Source organism: Podarcis filfolensis (genome assembly GCF_964270895.1).
Source record: "Podarcis filfolensis genome assembly, chromosome: 5".
Lineage (NCBI taxonomy): Eukaryota > Metazoa > Chordata > Lepidosauria > Squamata > Lacertidae > Podarcis > Podarcis filfolensis.
The window spans coordinates 32,355,740-32,376,696 of NC_139608.1; the positions used below are offsets into that span (position 1 = coordinate 32,355,740).

Genomic DNA, 20,957 nt, shown 5'->3' on the forward strand with positions numbered 1-20,957 from the left:
TTTCTTCTGGGATTTCCACTGACTGCCATCAGAGGGGCCTGCTGGATACAGTGTCTATCTGGCCACCATTTGAGTGAATGTTTTCGGAGCTCCTCACCGGCAGAACAACCCCACTCCTTCCAGCATGGTGCATCAGGAGCTTGGATAGTTCTGTAGATGGTGTGGAAGTGTAGAGGGACATCTTAATTAAAAACAGCATTCTTTTCCAATGCAAGAGTGATTTTGTAAGTGCCGTTAAATCCAAGGGTTGGCGTTTTTTTAGAATCCTAAAATAAATACTTCAGTAATTTGATTTCTCACATTAAATAAAAAATATATTTAAAACATTGTCTTAAATGTTTTACATAAGCACATTTTAAAAACATCATTACAGAGAAAAATCCTGATCGTCTCAGTGTCTCCTAGCAAACTCATCAATCATTTTAATAGAGTTCACTTATTTTCCTTCCACAATGCTAACTAACATGGAGTCTATAAATTTTAGGGGATTTGTGCTTGTAGTAATCTCCTGGATGTGTGCTTGCATTTATATGAGTACGAGGCACTCAAGGAATAGTCTTCTGCTTATCACCCCTGGTTCGCAATAAAACAAACACCCAAGCATTTCAGCCCTAAAACCATATACTAGAGGTTTGCACGGGCTTCAGTGGGCTTGTATTGGTATCAATATGTGTGTTTTAAAAAAAAAAAAAAAATAGAATAGAATTAAATTAAATTAAATTAAAAATCTGATCTGTTTGAATACCTTCAGCAGAAATAGATTGAATTTGTAGACATAGAAGTGCCTGTAGGATTAATTAAATCTAGGGGCTTTTGTGGGGAAACTAGAATAGCTTTTCTTTCCTCAATAATCCATATTAATGCAGTATATTTATTAAACCAACTAGTTTCATATTTTTAAGACAGAGTGCTTATTCTTGACCTAAAGCTCATATACAGTCGCACCTCGGCTCCTGAATGATCGAAAACCGGAAGTGAGTGTTCCGGTTTTCGAACGTTCATTTGGAAGCTGAACGTTCGATGGGGCTTCCGCAGCTTCCAATTGGCTGCAGGAGCTTCCTGCAGCCAATCAGAAGCTGTGCTTTGGAAGTCGAATGTTTCAGAAGTCGAACGGACTTCCGGAATGGATTCTGTTTGACTTTCAAGGTACGACTGTACATGTATCAATATGCACATATCAGTACATCTTGGGTACAGAAATTGGCAGGATTTCAGCCTGATCCGAAGTATGTTGTGCTCTGGTCTCCCCGGCCCAATGGGACTTATTTTATAGTAAATGCATTTTGAATTGAAGGCTTTCTCCAACACTATAAAAGCATGAGCGACCTGAATCTATGACAAACAAGTCTTGTAAGAGACCGCTTTTTGCATTTTCTCTTTTCATGAGTTCAAAGTGCATCTGCCTTCTGATGGAGCGCACCTCTTTTTCTTTGCTTTTGAAATAGAGATCAGCGCATAACCACTCATGAGAAAAAAATGCTAAATTGTCAATTCAGGCCAAATGAATCAAAGTTATTGTCAGTAAAGAAGACTTGGGTGAATAATCCTCTGAGCATATCACAAAGTGCTTGATTACTTCCATTCAGCTGGGATTGCCTCATTCAGGTCTGCTGTTCAGACCAATAAACTCCCAGCTTTGGAATGCGTCTGATATGATAAACAGTTAAACACCTTATATGTGAGACCTCTTTTAATGATGTGGCTGGTTATAGAGGTTCCAGGAGACAAACATTTCTGAATTGCAATAATGCTTCATCTAATATTCAATTACCTATATGTCTTTCATGTGTTCCCTTTGGTGTGGCATCTAACTCAAATAGATTGCTCATTGTCCCCTAAATAAATTATGTGCTGCTCAGACTGCCCTACAGCTCAGCACTTACATGAGCGGTGTGTTTATTTAGCAGCACAGACTGCTTGGAAGATATTCAACGTCTATGTTTTGGCCTCTTGTCTCACTCATTACCTTGAAAAGTAATTATGCAAATATCTTGCTGTGGGTTTTATTTATTTATAAACAGCTCAAAATTTCAATTTTGGGGCATGCAGCAGTAAAAAAACAAAAAACACCACCACCAGATGCACTGGCTATGAGGTAGCGCAACCACCCCCACTGAAATTGAGCAGCTAGCAATAGATAAGAAAAATTGTGCCATGCTTTGCCTTGACTGCTTATTGAGGAAAGGAGCACAATAAATTGGGCCGCAGACAACCAATCACCATGGGATTTAGCTGTGCTCGCAGAAGACAGTTGCTGAGCTATGTCTAAGGAATTTAACACATTTTCCTATTTCACTTTATTTATTTATTTTAAAAAATGCAAGATGGGTGCAGATGGGAGAGATGAAGCAAAGACAGGCTAATATGAAAAGATGTGTTTTCTTCAGAATACCAAGGCTGCAGTGCCAGGTGAGTTGGGCAGCTCAGATTCCAGAGCCGTCAATAGAAAAATGTAGAGGCTGTCCTCATTTGTTGGGAGCTCTCCGGGAAAGCCAATTGGCTAGATGGGCAGGAAAGTGATGAGGGCTGCTTTTGATCATCACCATTAGCATGTCAGTTGACATCTGTTTAGGGATGCTTGAGGAATTAGTCCTTTTGCAGATTAAAGAATGAACAGATTTGACCCACACCTTCTGGGCAAATAGAAGCATAGATATCCATCATATTTCACACTTTCCTGAATGTTGCAGTGTAGTTCTTGGCTCAAAATATATACCAAAATGAATCTTTAAACTGCCTTAAACCTATGCAGAGGTTGATTTCACAAATGGCCCAGAAATGGAGCTGTGTCCATACAGTCATTGTTACGATTAACATTTATCATTCACTTGCTGCAAAATGTCTCAAAGTAAGCCACAATGACAAAAGCATGCACGGTACAAAATTTAAAATATATTTTAAAAAATAATAACAGAACATTAATTAACTAAAAGTTCTTACATTGCCGTAACATAAAAAGGATGAATCCTATTCCACCCAACTAATGATGAACACCAATACAGACTTGGGTATAGTTAGGCCATATGGCCCAGTTAAGATCTAAAATGATTGAGAGAACAGGAAAATTTCTGCTTGGTGCCTAAAAGTTGGTAATGATGGTGCTAACTATATCTGTTTGGGAGAGCAGTCAGGGAGTTCCCACTGAATGAATCGGAATGATTTTGAGAATGAAGTCTCAAAAGGAGGTGGGGAAATCCATTTTCACATTTAGGAAAAGGAAGGTTGATAAGTCAGTGCAATATTAAATTTCCTAGGCTGTTGAGTAGGCAACTTTGTCCTTTGAGTGTGCCACAAAATATACGTGTGCAGGGTGGGGGTAATAGGTCAGAATTTATAAATACAACTAAATGGAAATATTCATATCATGTCTGGGCTACAGAGAGCAAGCTAAACTCAAATATTAAATGCAGAACATGAGATGGTTCAGCAAATAACTCAGATCACTAAGCAAAATCAGGACATAACAACCATGAATGTTTTGTTTGTTTAAGATTTACAGCTGACCTTTCAACAAGTGTTCTAAATTCGATTTTAAAAAATGAAGATTAGTCTGAGCAGAAGCAGTTAAAACAAACTGGGAAAAGGGAAAGGAAAAATATGTATACGCTTGGCAGAATACCATGCTGTTGTAGCTGAGAATGGAGTTAGGCAGAAAGGAAAATGCCCACTTGTAACCTTATTTATGTCAATACAGTAGTACCTCTAGTTACAAACTTAATTTGTTCCGGAGGTCCATTCTTAACCTGAAACTGTTCTTAACTAGAAGCGTGCTTTCGCTAATGGGGCCTCTTGCTGTCGCTGCACCGCTGGCACATGATTTCCATTCTCATCCTGGGGCAGAGTTCTCAACTCGAGGTAACTCTTCCAGGTTAGAGGAGTTTGTAACCTGAGGCGTTTGTAACTCAAGGTACCACTGTACTGCTACCTGTAAGGGTGGTGCTGAGGTCTAAACCACTAAGCCTCTTGGGCTTGCCTATTGGAAGGTTGGTGGTTCGAATCCCCATGATGGGGTGAGCTCCCATTGCTCTGTCCCAGCTCCTCCCAACCTAGCAGTTCGAAAGCACAACAGTGCCCGTAGATAAATAGGTACCGCTGTGGCGGGAAGGTAAATGGTGTTTCCGTGCACTCTGACACTCGTCACAGTGTTCCGTTGGGCCAGAAGTGGTTTAGTCATGCTGGCCACATGACCTGGAGAGCTGTCTGTGGACAAACGCCGGCTCCCTTGGTCTGAAATGAGTGCCGCACCCCATAATCGCCTTTGACTGGACTAAGCCATCCGGGGTCCTTTACCTTTTATATTCTACTGCTACCTATGGCACAAGACTTCTGAACCTGTACAGAGTTTCTTCATTAAACATTGCAGGGAGTGCCTCCCCTTTGTGAAGACTGCCCTGCCAGGTTGAGGAATTTGGTGTCTACTTGCTTATGGCAGCAGTGATCTGAGTGATGGCTCAGGTAGCCATTTAACTGAGGACAAGGAGTTTGGGTTTTGCTCTGGGCTGTTAATTACTTACACAGTGCAATCTTACAAAATGCACCCTGGAAAATTTAACCAGCTACTTTTATGATCCTCTTCTCTTTTTTAAAAATGTTTTATTGATTTTCCAATATCTTTCCAATAGCAGCCTCATTATAATAATACCAATTTTATCCAATTAATACCATTATTAATGCCAATTATTCAAATATCAAATTATAAAATTTAATTAAAGTGGCCTCCTCATGTGCTAGATTTGATGGCTTCATTCTTCTACATTTTTCTGAGTTTCAAAATTTTAATAATTTCCATTACATTCCATCTCTTATTTAACAACTACAGTCTTGTGATTTCTATTCGCGTTGGTATATTTGGTAATATATAAAGTTTCAAGTGAGGAACTGTTTCAACAGTTGCAGGAATGAAGGATACAACACCATATATAGATCGGAAAATATCGTGAAAAAAACTGTCACACGCAGGAAAGAATAAGTGATGCAAACTTTCTGCAGGACTTCTTTCCTAGCTTCATGGTCTCAGATTCTGGCAAATGGCCAGAAAGACAACTTTCTGATTGGGCCAGTAAAATTATGGGTGGGTACAGGCAGCACTGTCAGATTGGATCAGTAATGAACCCAAATAATTGAGACTATCCTAGGCAAAAAGGTCTTGCTGAGCTTAGTATCATATAATTGCAAAGCTGGAGGGAACTCTGAGGGACACCTCTCCAACCCCCTGCAATGCTGAAATATGCAGGTGGCCCATATGGGAATCGAACCTGCGACCTTGGCGTTATCAGCATCACACTCTAATCAACTGAGCTTGATTTTGAGATACTTTCTCCTCAGGCACACACAGAGTGGCAGCCTGCAAAAGATCCCCATAAAATTGCTGAGAAGTTCCTATGGATCTCCCAAATATATTTCACGGTGGCATTGTAATATTTGGATGGTAACATGGTGGTTGCTCAATATTAATGCTAACATGACAACCGGAGAAGTACAACAGGACTAGCAACATCACAACCTATTCACAACTCTGAAGGAGAGTGCTCCTCTTTCAGATTCCTTCTAGTCGGCTGTGTCCTTCTCTGGGATAATACAAGGAGCTCAAAGCAAGGCTTTCCACTTTCCTTTTCTAATACAGTACTCAACATTTCTTGGGTACTGAGCATGCTCAGTTTTGTGCTGTTCTTTTTGGAGGGTGGATGGGAATGTGCCCTAGGGTCCCCCTTGCTTTTTGTGCTTCTAATCTGGTTTCCCTGTGCATGCCAATGCCTCTCTTCTTTCTCAGTGACCCCATCATGACTCCATCTCTATCAGAACTCACTACAGTGGTACCTCAGGTTAAGTACTTAATTCGTTTCAGAGGTCCGTACTTAACCTGAAACTGTTCTTAACCTGAAGCACCACTTTAGCTAATGGGGCCTCCTCCTCCTCCTGCACTGCCGGAGCACAATTTCTGTTCTCATTCTGAAGCACAGTTCTTAACCTGAAGCACTATTTCTGGGTTAGCGGAGTCTGTAACCTGAAGCGTATGTAACCTGAGGTACCACTGTATTAGAACTCACTATTAGAGTGATTGTTAAAAGCTTTCTTAGACTGAACTATTTTGTGTGGGATCAAATTGCCTTGTTCTGCTTCTAGCCACAAAGCTCTTATTCTCCATTGCTCTAGATGACAAAAAATAAAGAAGTTGGGACAAAACTTAGTGTTGGTGGCAATGGACACTGGAACTAGACTCTGCTAAGTGTTGGTGGCAACAGACCCTGGAACTCTCCACTAATAGCCAAAGCATGAGACTAAAACCAGCGCAATAAATGAGTTTCTTGTAAACTCCAGAGCTAAAGGCATAACAAACATCACTCAGATGTCTATCTGGAAGGTGATTTTTATGCTATATACCCATTTCCAAATGACACATTGCAAGCCATATGCCCAGCTTTATATAGCACGAGGAGTGGCCCCTGAGAAAGTACTTTCTCAACAATGAAAATGTTTGCTACATTCCTTTGAAGGGTTGCTACACCACAGAGTTGGCTTCAGGGATTTTTCATTATATATTTCATGTACAGTGCAATGTTTTCCTCCAGTTTCAGCGGAATGTAGAAAAAAATAAAACAAAGGGCTGAGACTTTAATTTGCTAGGAGATCTTTATTCTGAAGGGTTTACTCTCAGATTTCAGCTTGCAAGTTAGCTTCACTTTAGAAGAAAAGGAAAGGCATCTGAGAAAATATAATTGCTTTCTATCCAGTGGCTTACTTCTGAGTCATCTCTTTAAAAATTTGGTTGGTTGGCTTGCAGGTCAGGACTGTTTATGGAAAGCAGATTGAACATTTCGTAGCAATCCCCATTTGCCTTTGACTTTCGCACGAATTTCTGGAGTCACCACCTAGTGGAACACACAATATGCAATCCATGCTGAGTTTTATTAATAAGAATAGTAACTGCATATGATAAAGGTCTTAGACATGGTAGGAAATCATATATTGGCATGTTTAAATATTTGTTTTATGTATTTATATATCACTTAATACTCAAATGATCTCTAAGCAATTTAGAAGATACAGCATATCAATATTATATACCAAACAATGAAACTGAGGAACTAAAATATAATGCAATACAATATTAAAGAACACTACAATGCAATTCAATAAAATATCTCAAGATACAAAAGCAGCAGCAGCACATTTTGAAACATCTTTAGAGTCAAGAATTCCTTCCCTCTCCAGCCTCCCTCTTGTCAAAAGCATCCTGACTCACAAAATATTACACCTCATGCTCAATTTATGCCTTACTAATCATAACATATTTATTACCCATTCAATATCACCCACCCCGTTCTACTCCTGCATCCCACACATGTCCACCAATATACACAAATGCACCACCAGCCCAATCATTCCAATATCTCAGTCCATCATTGACTACTACCACCAGTCACACATTCCAGGCAACAACAATGTACTGTGAAAACCAAGGAGACAATGAGACCATTTATTGATGGAACTGTGTTAATAACAATACCAATTGTCATCCACCAAGTCACGTAGATGCATTCTTCCTGACAGCAATCTGGCTACTGCCTAGGTTGCTATTTCGTACTCAAGGACAGGTAGAACTGCACATTTCTTTAGAGTCAGGAATCCTCCCTGGTAGTCCTTTCTCTCAACCATGAATGCCTTCAAACAATTCAACAGCCCATTGAATTCATTTCCTCCTTGATTCTCGTAACTATTTTTGGTATGCTTTTGAATGGAGCATAGCCATACAGATATACAGATTTATCTTTTGACCCATTGTATTTACACAAAACCAAAAAAAGAACTGCAGAAGGAAAACACAATAAAAATGGTGTGCTGAAAATTTACATTTGCCGCCTTTTGTGTACAGGTATCTGTGTGCCTGCCCTGTCAGTATTTAATCAGTATTACAGTTTTTTTCATGATATTTTCCCATCCAGATATGGCATTGCATCCTTCATTCCTGCAACTGTTAATCGGTATTACAGAATTGACAAATCAGAAGGTGGGGACAAATGCGAAAGAGAATGGCTACAGATATGAATAGGGAAGACAAATGTTGCTCCTCATATACAGATTCAAGTGTGTGCAGAACTAATGCTGAAATGTGGGCGGGAAAAGCCAGAATGTCAATAGATGAAGCTTTCCCCCATAAATGTATTCATATTTGAAAAGGCTTAAAAATGCTTAACATGCAGAATCTCTGCCTGCCACACACAGCTATTAAAAGACACAATACTGCGAATATCACCCAGTGTTAACCCTAACCCATGCAAAGAAATCGTGTTTCTTGAGTTGTAAACCACTTATGTGATGGTAGGTACTTCATCAGTTGATCTTAGGGTGACGTGTCTATATTCAGGACAAGACCAGACATTTTTGCTTCAGATGGCTGGAGCAGTCAAAAGAGATTGAAGATTTGTAGCAACCAAAGTTCAGATACCCCTGCTTTGATAAAGTCAGGATTGAATTGTTAAAAAGCAGGCAGAATATTCTAAGAGCCTTTGTTGTGGTTATTTATTATTTACACTTCATAATAATTGCAGCAACCTTTATCTGTACAGGCCAAGCAAAAAGGATTTGCGCTGCATCAAAGTCTTCTGTTTTCCTCTGAAGCTGGGAAAGTAAGGAATTTCCTCTCCCACTGCATTGCTACTATGATCAACCAGTCACAGAGGGCACAGTGAGGCTTCAGTGCTCACTTAACATCCATCCAATTGAATTGCTGCTGTATACCAGGATCAAGAGGGTAATGAGTGAGATAGTAGCATGGTCAGTGTGGTACAAAAACACTGGCAGGAGTGCTAGATTGCCTCCACTAGTGCTTTTGCACCATGCTGACCTTGCACCTCCCAGTCTGCAGGAGCAACTCAGCCAGAGGTAGGTCAAGCGAGCAGTGCAGCCCAACTGCACCATCTACTAATGTAGTCAACTTAGCCTGCCCTGCCCAAGTGAATTTTCCAAAAAAAAAAAAATAATGGAAAGGAAAGAAGAACTTAACAATGCAAGAGAGTGGATAACAATGCTGGAATGCACTTCACAATTTTAATATTTCCCATACTATCCAATCACAGAGATACTAACATGCTGAATTTCTCAATTATTTTCTCTGGGTAACAGTCACCCCTCTATCAGGGAAGGTGAAGAAGGGGAGGGAACTTCAAAATGACTCAGTATATATCTTGAAGATGAACCAAGCAGGACAAGGGATTTCCTGAGTAATTTTGAAGCCTTGGGGGAGGGGTGCAACTCTAAACTTATCTGAAGGACTTATCAATCACAGTTGTGACTTCATTCAGTTGTGCAAACCACTGAAAGGTGGAAGCAGGCTCATACCTCACAAAACACTTGTTTTGAATTTTGCTTGCATATTTTGCTCAACAATGTTCATTCTAAAGAGGTCTAGGAACTGTTCTTTTTTTATAAGTGAAAGCTCAGAATCTAGGTCCACTGGTGAACATAGAGATATATAAAATCAATAAATTACTCTGTACAGAATGGGATTAAAAAAAAAAACTAGCAACAAAGAGGAGGAGGAAACTGACATCATGCTTTGCCGGGGGGGGGGGTAAGATTGCAGCTTCAGGGTTTTTAAATCAAATAATGTGGTGAATGTTCTAGCTGCAATAACAGCTGGGCAATAAAAATAAGGAATCTATTCAATATGTTTTGACGTTTGAAAAAGGATGAATAAGAACCAGAAAAATATTGTTTCTGCTAAACAAAACACACACTTTATTTCAGACTTCTGTTTTGAAATCTAGGAATTTACAAAATGGCTAAAATAACTCCCTCTTCACAATCTGCTATTTAAAAAAAACACAGTATACTTCAATTTATTTCAAATGAAATAGCTTCTGTTTTGATGCAACATTGCTCATTGCTATTTCATTTGAGGAATGGTATTTCAAGTTCCTCTTCCCTTGTCTGCAGCTGAGAAATTCTGTAGACTATGCCTTCCTACTAACATCCATCAGGATATAATTGACTGGCTTATTTTTCTTTTCTTTTTTTAAGCCCACACATTACTGGACATGTATGTTTGCTCCACAGATGCAGGGAGGACTAGTCTTTATCCCTAATCCTGCATTTACAAGTGCTACTTTAGTTGTTATTCCCTAAAGGAAATTCATGCTGTACTTGCTAAGAGGTTGCAGATAATATTTCCTTTTACTTTGCAGCCTCCTTCATATCTCCATTCCTAAGCCTACCCTACTGCTGGAATGAGAGTGGGTGAGGAAGACAAATAAGTTAGAATACTGTCTTCTAGGCATTCTCCTGTGCCTGCAAGATGTGCAGTACTAGACAAGAATTCAGCAGGAGCTTGGAGATATTGATTTTTTTGCCCTATGGTTAAACTTGCTATAGAAATGGACAGTGCTTCTCAGTCCCCACTGAAGATGCACATATTCCAGTTAGTGACTGACAAAGATATGCACCACTTCCCTGAGGAATTTTTGTTAAAACATATTTTAACTTTTCTCAAAGTTTCTTAGATATTTAGCCTAAAGGACTACCTCCAATTTTGCTTGTATTGCACTTTAGATAACACTCTGTGGTCAACCGCCCATAAATCATGGAGTGGAACACAAGTCCACATGCACCCCTGCTACTGTGACCACAGAGCATCTCAAATTGTTAAGAGTGGGGGACATACTGCACAAAATGTATCCATTATGGAAGCTCTCATGTTAAGAGACACATTGAATTGTCTCTCAGGACCCCTATTCTATACACCATGGGTAGGCAAACTCAGGCTCAGAGGCCAGATCCGGCCCAATCGCCTTCTGAATCCAGCCCGCGGATGGTCTGGGAATCAGCATGTTTTTACATGAGTAGAATGTGTCCTTTTATTTAAAATGCATCTCTGGGTTATTTGTGGGGCATGAGAATTCATTCATCCCCCCCAAAAAAAATAGCCCGGCCCCCCACAAGGTCTGAGGGACAGTGGACCAGCCCCCTCGTGAAAAAGTTTGCTGACCCCTGCTATACACAAGCAATTTCTACCATAAAGAAACAAACAAAAAACAGCACATACGTTCAGATTGATTTGAGATGTCAGTTCTGAAACCACACCCAGTGGATTCATTGTGCTGAAAGTTGCAATCCTATTCATGCATACTGAAGCCCTGTTGAACTCGAAGGAAGCGACTTTTGACTAAGCAGATGTGCTGACAGTCTTGCTGCACCCTAAAGACTTAACTTTGTGTGCGGCTTGAGCTTTCCTAGACCAATAAAAGGGAGGGCACTCTGTTCCATGAAAATTTATGCCACAATAATATGGTAGTATTTATGGTGCTTCCAGAAGTCACCATGATGTGTGCATGTCGGTGTCAGTCAAACTCTCCAACATATTGACCCCAAAAACTGGGACACTTGTCTTCCTGACCCTGCCCTGCTTCTGTGTGAGTCATGTGACTCGTGCGAGATCACTGAGCCCCAAAACGTGCATTTTGGGGGTCTGTTTTTCAGAGCATGGCATCCAAAACCAGGATGTCCCAATTTAATCAGGGTCAGTTGTGGGGTATGGTTTGTAGGAACTGCAAGTGGGGGAAGGAGATGGCTGCAACCTCATCTATACCTCTCTTGTCATAGGGGGAGCAATAGGATTGTCTTAGATGCAACTTAGATAGGAACACAAAAATGGTTATCAAAAGTGTTTGGTGGCTGATTTTTCTTGGACCACAACCAACCGTTTAAAGAACACCTTATTTTCCTTTTCTCCTACATGGTCCTCACACAAGAGTCAGCTAGCTATCATTATCTACAATAAAGCACAGGATCTGATTGTTACAAACAATTCACTAATAACTGTTGACAAAGCATGGTTTGAGACTGATGGGGCTGGGGCAGTATCTAGGACTGGCTAATTCAACTAGCAAAATAACTTACTGAGAAACATATCCTATCTAATATTTTATTATTGCCTTTGTATGCATGGTATGACGTCAGTGGAAAAGTACAAGCAGGAAGGAGTAGATAGATTGTACCTTACAAATTTCACTCCATGGGCCTGGACCATGCTCGTTGACAGCCCGGACTTTGAAGAGATATTCTGTATTAGGTGTCAGATTATGTATTTCCAGATTCTGTTGGGCGATCCCAGTTAGCACTCCTACAAGTTGTGGCTGAATTAAATTCTCAGCTGCCTCTTCATCAACTACTTCATAATAAGCAACCTCAAAGCTATCAACTTCTTCTGTAGGACATGTCCAGTAAATCTACACACAAGAAGATAACACTGAACATATTTTCATGTTGCATTTAATAAGCTAATACCATTAGTTTCACAGAGTTTAAATTTTTTAGCAAAAAAAATAAATTTTCCATTAAAATACGTCAATGATATATGTAATGAACTTCTCCTACCATACCAGTATTTTGGATCACGTAACAACATATCAATGCTTGCTATTTGTAACCTTTAAATCTAATAACCTTACAAGGAGGGCACAGGGACACTCCACATTAACTAAGACCTTTCAAACCCGCCCCCCATTTCCAACATTCCAATTTTGCCACCTTCAGATGAGGTGGCAAAATGGGAGGTGGTCTCCACAAATACACTCATCAGCTCACCACCATCAAGTACATATGTTTCTCTCATGAGATTTCTAAAAATAGCTTTCGCCTTCTTCTGTGCCTGTAAAATGTGCACATAATTCATCAATGAAGAGGGAAATGTGCACATTTTCCAGTCAATATGCATAATCCCCTATAGGCCCGGGATAATGTCTTTATATTGACTGCATTTTTTGTACCTTCTCTGGCCATTATGCACAATTCCTAACAGGCTTTGGGGGGGGTGCCTATCTTGACAGAACTTTGTACATTGTCCAGTTGATGAGCAGGGTGGAGAGGTTAAAGAGAGAAAAATTGTTGGTTTCATGTGACTGATTTTTGGACTAGGTAGAGGTTGGGGTTTTGTTTATTTTTGTTTATTTGTTAATTAATGTGTCTGGTTATTGCTTTTATTATTTGAGTATGTTTGGAGACCGTCAGGAGACAAGCAGCTAATAAATAAAAAGAATGACATTGTGCATAATATCCAACTGACTTTGGGGGATGTGTGTATCTGAACTGCATTTTGTACATTCTCCAGGCAAATAAGCACATTCTCTGGTTAGTATACATAGTCCCCAATTAACAATAACAATAACAATAACAATAACAATAACAATAACAATAACAATAACAATAATTTATTACCCATACCCTGCCCATCTGGCTGTGTTTCCCCAGCAACTCTGGGCGGCTCCCAACCGAATATTAAAAACACAACACAGCCTTAAACATTAAAAACTTCCCTAAAAAGGGCTGCCTTCAGGTGTCCAAGAAACATGATCCCTCTACCTCTAGTTCAGAAGTCTGTAATCTGCAGCCACCAAGCTGCTTCTGGTCCACAGCCTAATCTTACGGGGCTCACAACATTCCCTCCCAGCAAAGCAACAGGATGGAGCTCCAAGGGTAAAAACTTCCTTTTCCCCACCCTCTGCTGTTCTCCATTCAGCTGAGAAGCACAAGGGAGGAAATCACAGGGAGAGGAAAGCAGGTCTGACAAAGATAATCCCCCAATTAAACAAGTACAGTGGTACCTCAAGTTAAGAACTTAATTCGTTCTGGAGGTCCATTCTTAATCTGAAACTGTTCTTAACCTGAAGTAGCACTTTAGCTAATGAGGCCTCCCGCTGCCACCATGAGATTTCTGTTTTCATCCTGAAGCAAAGTTCTTAACCCGAGGTACTGTTTCTCAGTTAGCGGAGTCTGTAACCTGAAGCATCTGTAACCTGAAGCGTCTGTAACCCGAGGTACCACTGTACTTTCTCAACACAGGAAATGTTGGGGACCACTGCATTGGGCAACATGCACTGGCTGGGGAGCCTCCTGTTCCCAGATGCAGCAATCACATTTTCAAGCAAATACCTGAACAAAACATCTGTACATATTTTCCATACTGAGGACTTTCTCAGAAAGGGGTGTCAGGGCACAGGTGATTTGTAGGAACAGGTATTTTGGGTCATCCCCCCACCTTCCTGCCATTTTGCCTGAAAAAAACCACTGTTTTCGACTGAATCAGAACAAATGTCAGTCCTCAGTGATGTTTGTTCTGATTTTTCCCCCAGGGAAACTGGCAGGGTGGCAACAACAAACCACTCAAACCCGTGCCTTGAAATCACAGGCCTGTGCCTAAAAATAATGGCACAAATGGAAGTGGGGATGAGCCCTCGGCCTACAAATACTCTCAGTGCACGTACAATGTGTAAGAAACATGATGTAAAAAAACTTACCTTAGCAAGAGTTGGAAATACAAGTGTTTGGTAGACAATAACAATGCCAGGAACAGTGGTAGATTGGGCTTCTCCATGTAATTCTGGATTGTAGTAGATACCTTGGTTTTGAAATCTCCTATCGCTTCTTGAAGTATCTGATGCTGCGTCCCAAATTGCATACATCCCATTATCTTTCAAGTTAGGAGGTAAGGATTTGGGTCTTAGATACATGTCGTTCATTATGTCTTGATCTAATGAGGTAAATGATGCTAAAGACTGACTACGATCCATTCCTAACGGATTTGGGACATGCGCACTGGAAACATCCCTTGGAATCATTATGTCAGAACTGCAAGGATAAGGACATTTGCCTGTTTTATCATACACTTTCTTTGAAAGTGCTGGGAAAATGGTTTGTAACTTTTGTGCAAGTTCCTCAAAGTTGACTTTAAGGTGCTTAATAGGGTCTTCCCTGAGAAGTGGGCTAGGCTGATAAATATTAGCAATTGCATCTTCTATTTCAACTACTAGCCCATATGCAGACTGCAGGAATGCAAGCTGGCTTTGTTCCTTTAGAGCTTCCTTAGAATACTGCATAAGGCTGTCCATCTGATCAATTCTCTTGCTTGTGTATTCGGCAAACTCGTAAAGTGCCTTCTGTTTTTGAATCTCAAGGTTTTCTACTGCCTCCATCAGCTCTTTCTCCCGTTGTTGAAGGATGCTCTGTAACCTCATGAAACCGTTCCTGATCTCCCTCCTTTTTGTTTCTTTATAGGACTTAAAATTGTTTTTTAATACAAGGACTTCCATTAGATCATTATCAATTATAAATCGTACTGAAACACACAAAAACAATAATTGTATCACAAAAACAATCATGATATCACTGTTCATCTACTCATTCACAAAATATGGTAAAAGTTAAAAGTGAGATAGGGTTTAATATAAGTTGACTACATTTGGCGCGATCTGTATTGGAAACAGAAGCTTCATTATAGTTCAATTCTAGACAATAAGTTGGAGTCACATTAACCCAATGTAAACTGGATTTGAATGTACAGCATTATAGGAACAATTCCTCAAAGTAAATAAAAAAATTGGAAAACAATGAACAGATTTCCCACAGTGTTTTTAAATGTGAAGAGATCCACCAGGGGTTGGGGGGGGGGGGAGCAGAGCTGTAGGTACTCTTAATACTCCCCTTTGCTGTTTTCCCCATATATAAACTCTCTCTGTTGAAACAGCATGTTGAGTCTGTTGACTCTGTTGAGTCAACACATACATTGGTCATATTCACACCATATATTTAAAGAACCCTGGAAGCTGTAGTTTGTTAAGGGTGTTGGGAATTGTAGCTCTGTGAGGAGTGGACTACAGTCCCCAGGATCCTTTGTGGGAAAGTTAAATGATGACTGTTAAACTGGCAGAAATGTGCTATAAATGCACGGGATGGATGTGACCATGCTTGTGTGCTTACCCTCAAAGAACAAACAGCAGCTCAGGAGTGATTACATAATGCAGAAATCACGGGGAGGGTTAGCACACTTGCAGCATTGCCCCAATCTGACCCCTGCAGCTACATTTACAATTTCAGAAAGGCCTTGATGACCCGTCTACATGCGATACCATTAAAGTACATTCAAAGTGCACCCCCCTGCCAAAGAATTCTGGTCACTGTGGTTTGCTAAGGTGTTGCTGGGACATGTAAACCAGTATGAGCTAAAATACAGTACCCAGAAACCTTTGAAGGAGGCAAATGTCTTTTAAAGGTATAGCATGCATGCATCCATAGATGTCCCTACATTATGTCTATTTCACTACTCTTTCAGTGGTTTTCAGATAAAATGTACATACAAACCTAAGATTTACACATTGTGGGTGCCATTGCACCGGTGTGTTTATAATTGCACTTTGAGACTCATCAAAGCCTATATTACAATAACAAATCAAGCAGAAGGAAAGTAGTTAAATACAAACAGGGACCTTTTTTAAACTTTGCAATAGAACCGAATAATGCAGCAGACAGTTTTGAACATGCTAGTGGCAAAGGAACTGTGTCATGATCCGTGTGGTGGGCATCAGCGCAGTATTCACAAAGCAGTTCATGGTCATCAAGACAGTATTTTGAGATCATTGAATCACCATGGATCAAACAGTTTCTTTCTTCCCAAACTTCGTCACTGATTTTGGCATAGACATGATTTTGGTACGAGATATCCTGGTGAAAGTTCCTCAGGCAAAGATTACAGTAATTCAACTGACATGTCACACATCTCTTGGTGGCCTTCCGGCGCTCATCACAAAGTTGGCAATAAATCGGTAGCCGGCTTCTGTCAAATCTCCACCGCAGAAAACCATATCGACGCATATATTTCCTGGCCAATCTGGCTCTTAGGTAATTCATCCGCAGCTGGATTTTCTTAGCAAATGGAAGGCAGTGGGCTTTGTTGCAAATGGGGCATGTGATGATGAAGAAGTTCTCTGTGATCTCAGCCTGAAGTTGGCTCTTCATTATGCACTTATCGCAAATGCAGTGATTACATGGCAGCATAAAAGGTCGGAGAAACAGCTCTTGGCACAAAGGGCAAATAAGCTGGTCAAGAAAAGCATGTCCCGATGATTCCTTATCCAGCGAAATGACAGATGAGTTGCTTATCAACTTGCGTCTGAGCATAAAAAACAACAACCAAGAAAACTTTCAGTTGTAGAGAGTGAAGCCAATAACATTCATAATTACCCAACTTGTAATATGACCTTATGTTATGAGTAATGCTTGGCTGCGGTGTTCCATTGCACCATAAGCGGCTTAGTCATGCTGGCCACATGACCCAGAAAAACTATCTGCAGACAAACGTCGGCTCCCTCAGCCTGTAAAGCGAGATGAGCGACGCAACCCCAGAGTCGTCTGCAACTGGACTTAACTGTCAGGGACCTTTATATTTTTTACTCCTAAAATGCATCTGTGGATTAGATTTAACACAATCCAGAATTCCTTTGTTCCTTTTTCCTCCCTGTCTCCTGTTCCCTACTTTGTGGTTTGGGGTGGCAGGTGCAGAATGGTGATCTTGTTAGCAATCTCAGTATCACCAGAAATCCTGCAATGGCAATTCTGAAGGTGCTACTGACCTTGGGAAATACAGCTTTCCCAGGATTCCCGAGATGTTGTTTAATGTCCTAGATGGTAGGGATGAAGGCCTTACATGGAGGCCTCACAGTAAGGCTTTCCCACTGGTCCTGCTGCTACTAGGTCTGCAAGTGAAAAGACAAGGAGACTTGCATGGGATGAGACTCATATGAAGTTTGGAGAGATATGTGGTGTGAATCTTTCCTGTGCCACAAACTCAAAAAAACCCTTAAAGTAAGGCACTCTTTCTCTTTCTCAGCTCTTTTGCTCATTCTGTGCTATGGGTAAATAACCCGCTGCACAGTATTTTTGCTTCAGGGTAACAAAACTAATAAAAACCCTGCTTGAGAGATGCACAGGAGAAGTGAGGAATGTTTCACCTGTGACTATCCTGCACTGAGCAGAAGATTGGACTAGGTAACATTCAAGGACCCTATATCATTCTATATAGGTAGTATTGGTCATCAGTTGGTACGTGTTGTATGAGATGGCAGCTTCAGTTGCATAGATTCCCTGTGTCTAGTCCAATGAATAGGGTCTTAAAGCTAGGATGTAGATCTATTATTATTATTATTATTATTATTATTATTATTATTATTATTATTATTTAATTAATACCCCACCCATGTGTCTGGGTTTCCCCAGCCACTCTGGGCAGCTCCCAGAACATTAAAAACAGAATAAAACTTCAAACATTAAAATTTCCATAAACAGGGCTGCCTTCAGATGTCTTCTAAAAGTCAGATAGTTGTTTATTTCCTTGACATCTAATGGGAGTTCCACAAAGCTGGTGCCACTACTGAGAAGGCCCTCTTGCCACTGACAGCACCCAACTAACCACAGGATAGGATGCCATATCTGTGTTGCCTAATACCCCACTGATTAAGGGCATGTAGAAAGCCCCTTGGTCAGTCCCCAGTTTTAAGTATAATTGATTTAATTGATGCAGAAATGGAAATGTATGTGTATTAATGAAGGTTTAAAATGGAAAGAGGCTAAATGTGTATTGCTATTGGGGTTTTTCCACAGTAGTTTTTCAAAGGACTCTAAGCTCCTAAATGGGTTAATGATTACTGGCTTCTAAAACAAACCATAGTTCTGTCAAACTCTTACCTTCTAAGTCTGTACCGATGCTTGTAAGGTATATAGTTGAGGTAGTTGCAGCACGTGCTTTCATAGCACTGGCAGTCATCATTCTCATCTGTGCAGCACAAGTACTTGCAGTGTGGATTATTAGCACAGGAGCAGCAGCAGCAGCGGCAATTTGGGTTCTGTGAGCAGGTGCAGTGGCAGCACTGACAGGTTTCATCTTCGCTGTGTGGACAGTAGAAGCAGTCACAGTTCCGTTCATCGCTGAATAGAAAACGCCAACACAAGCAGCATGCGAATATGGATCTGCTGAACAAGTAACGCCGAAACCTAACTAATTCATAGCAGCACGGACAACCTGGGCAACATGGACATGTCAAGCAACAGTGACATGTTGCGCGAGGCATGACTTTTCAGGAAGATATACTGGTTTTCTCCAGGCCCTTTTGGTCCTAGAAAGCTGTGCTTGCTTAATGATGACATCACAATGGCTTTTACCAATGAGGATGGGTGTTTCTTCACATATGAAAGTGGCTTGTCAGTTGCATCATAAAATATGTCACAATGACTAGGACAACTAATGCTTCAAATTCTTGTACTCATATGAGGCATATGGTCAAACCATACGGAAAAAATCTGGAATGCAACACAGAGCACTGAGAAGTCCTGACAATGTATTTTCATGGGAGAAATTCACTCATTCTAGGTAGTTCCTTTTGGAGTTCTTCACAGTCCCTTTGGTATCATCAACACACTGGGCTACCTCATTGCTCACTCCTAATTAAATCATTTATGAATCACCATGGCAAGGGGAATTGTTTTGTGGGGATGAATGGCTTGTTATTATTTATATCTCTCAATGCCCAGATGGCTTATAAGTGGTTTACAGAAATATAATCCAACTGCACAACATTGTTGGAACACAATATAACTAAAAATACAGAACGTTGCAACCTCATTAAAATATAACAACCATGATGTAAATGTGCAACAACATTTGCATTTATATCCCACTCTTCCTCCCCAAGGAACCCAGGGTGGCAAAACGGGAGTGAGGCAAAGGATGCAGCAATACCAGTGTTGCCTTCTTCCAGAGATGTATTTGGGGAAAATGTTTGCTAGACCATCCTGGGGGCGTCACCACCACCACTGGGGACAAAATTCCTCCTTCAATAAGAACAACAAAGAGGTGAGACAAGACTCTGCCGCTTGTACCCTGAAGCACAAGTATCCCTGCTCACAACATTGCACCAAGTTTCTCTATTTGTTCTTCCCCTAAATGTCCCTTGGAAAGCGTCAGCTGGACTTTTTGGCACAGTAGAAAGTTTCATATACATTAATGTTTTGTGCTATTTGCCACCCAGAAGACCACAGGGAGAAGTGAACTATTTCATTCTGAAGGCTGTATTCCTTCTGGGAGTCACTTGTCCGTGGTGGTTGAGACCAGAGGCAAAATGGATGTGACTGAGTGAGGCAACGGATGTGATTCTTACCTCTGTGCAGTAGACTACATTCCAGCTATGTAGATATCCATCTTCAATCCAGCAAAACAAGAGACATAATCACCTTCCAATGTTACATTCTACCGCATAAAATCACTTGAAGAGCACAGGGAACAGAGTCACTGAAGGTTGTGGCCAGAGGAGAGGGCTGCGATTCAGGGGGAGCCCTGAGGGCTAAATAGGGCAGCATGGAGGGCATCATTCAGTGCCAAGGCTGCAGTCCCCCACCTCTGAACTGGTTAGTCTGTTTTGCTCTTCTTCTTGCTGCCTATGTCTTGTTGCTGCACTTCATCATTGTTGCTGTTCTAGAATCTTGTGGGGAACCCGGTGGGAGATGCTCTTAACTGTTCTGGCGAGCACTCAGGAATCTTTATTTGAATCTTCTGGTTCTGAACTCTCAGTGATCTATGGCGTCATGAGGAGACCATCACTTGATATTGATATTTGGAGAGCGCTGTTGCACTCACAGCCAGCAGTACTTTAATCAATACCTTTTATAATGCAAATATGCTCCTCTTCTTTCTCCCAAAGTTATAGACATTGAGAACAATATATGATGGGATACAGCAGGGAAAAATAAGCTTGCAGAAATGAAGATGGCGACATGACCTTGAAGGGAGGGCATGTTCCTTCTACACTCAGTCAGAAGTGTAGTCTACCTAGACTAAAAAAGATGTATTGGCAGTGCAGCAGTGAGTCAGCAAGCTAATAATGCTACAAACCTACAAAATCTCCCCTGCCTTGCCTCATGGCAAACACTTCAGTGCCACCTCACTTCTATGCAGGTACTTCTACAATCTCCTCTGGCCCACTATGATTGGTTTCGATGGAACCTGACTCGGGATTTCTGCTTCTCTTTAACTGATACGGACAGATGAAATCATCCTGGCTGCCAGAGAAAATGTATGCACATCAGCTGCAGGCAGAACAGCAGCTTTTCAAAGGGTTTCCAAGGCTGCTGGATAATCC

At 40.8% G+C, this 20,957-nt stretch overlaps 1 protein-coding gene and 1 long non-coding RNA gene across 2 annotated transcripts in view; one reads left to right on the top strand and one right to left on the bottom strand.

The window, feature by feature from the left end:
- Window positions 1-20,957, top strand: part of LOC310762667 — a 263,773-nt gene that overhangs the window by 169,217 nt on the left and 73,599 nt on the right. The window lies entirely within an intron of this gene.
- On the bottom strand, window positions 6,612-18,968 carry TRIM42 (tripartite motif containing 42). Its single transcript, XM_083613786.1, has 5 exons — window positions 18,511-18,968; window positions 16,257-16,939; window positions 14,292-15,109; window positions 11,994-12,224; window positions 6,612-6,869 (listed from the first exon to the last, which is right to left on the bottom strand). The coding sequence occupies exons 1-5, from the start codon at window positions 18,891-18,893 to the stop codon at window positions 6,783-6,785; spliced, it is 2,202 nt and encodes a 733-aa protein (XP_083469912.1). The 5' UTR covers window positions 18,894-18,968; the 3' UTR covers window positions 6,612-6,782.

What these genes read in the sequence shown, in the direction of transcription:
- TRIM42 (XM_083613786.1), bottom strand. Translation starts at nt 18,893, where the DNA reads ATGCCTCGCGCAACATGTCACTGTTGCTTGACATGTCCATGTTGCCCA. An exon ending in CATCGGTACAGACTTAGAAG is followed by an intron (nt 16,940 to 18,510) that starts GTAAGAGTTTGA and finishes TTTTATGCTCAG; the next exon opens with ACGCAAGTTGATAAGCAACT. An exon ending in TATTGCAAAGTTTAAAAAAG is followed by an intron (nt 15,110 to 16,256) that starts GTCCCTGTTTGT and finishes TGTGTGTTTCAG; the next exon opens with TACGATTTATAATTGATAAT.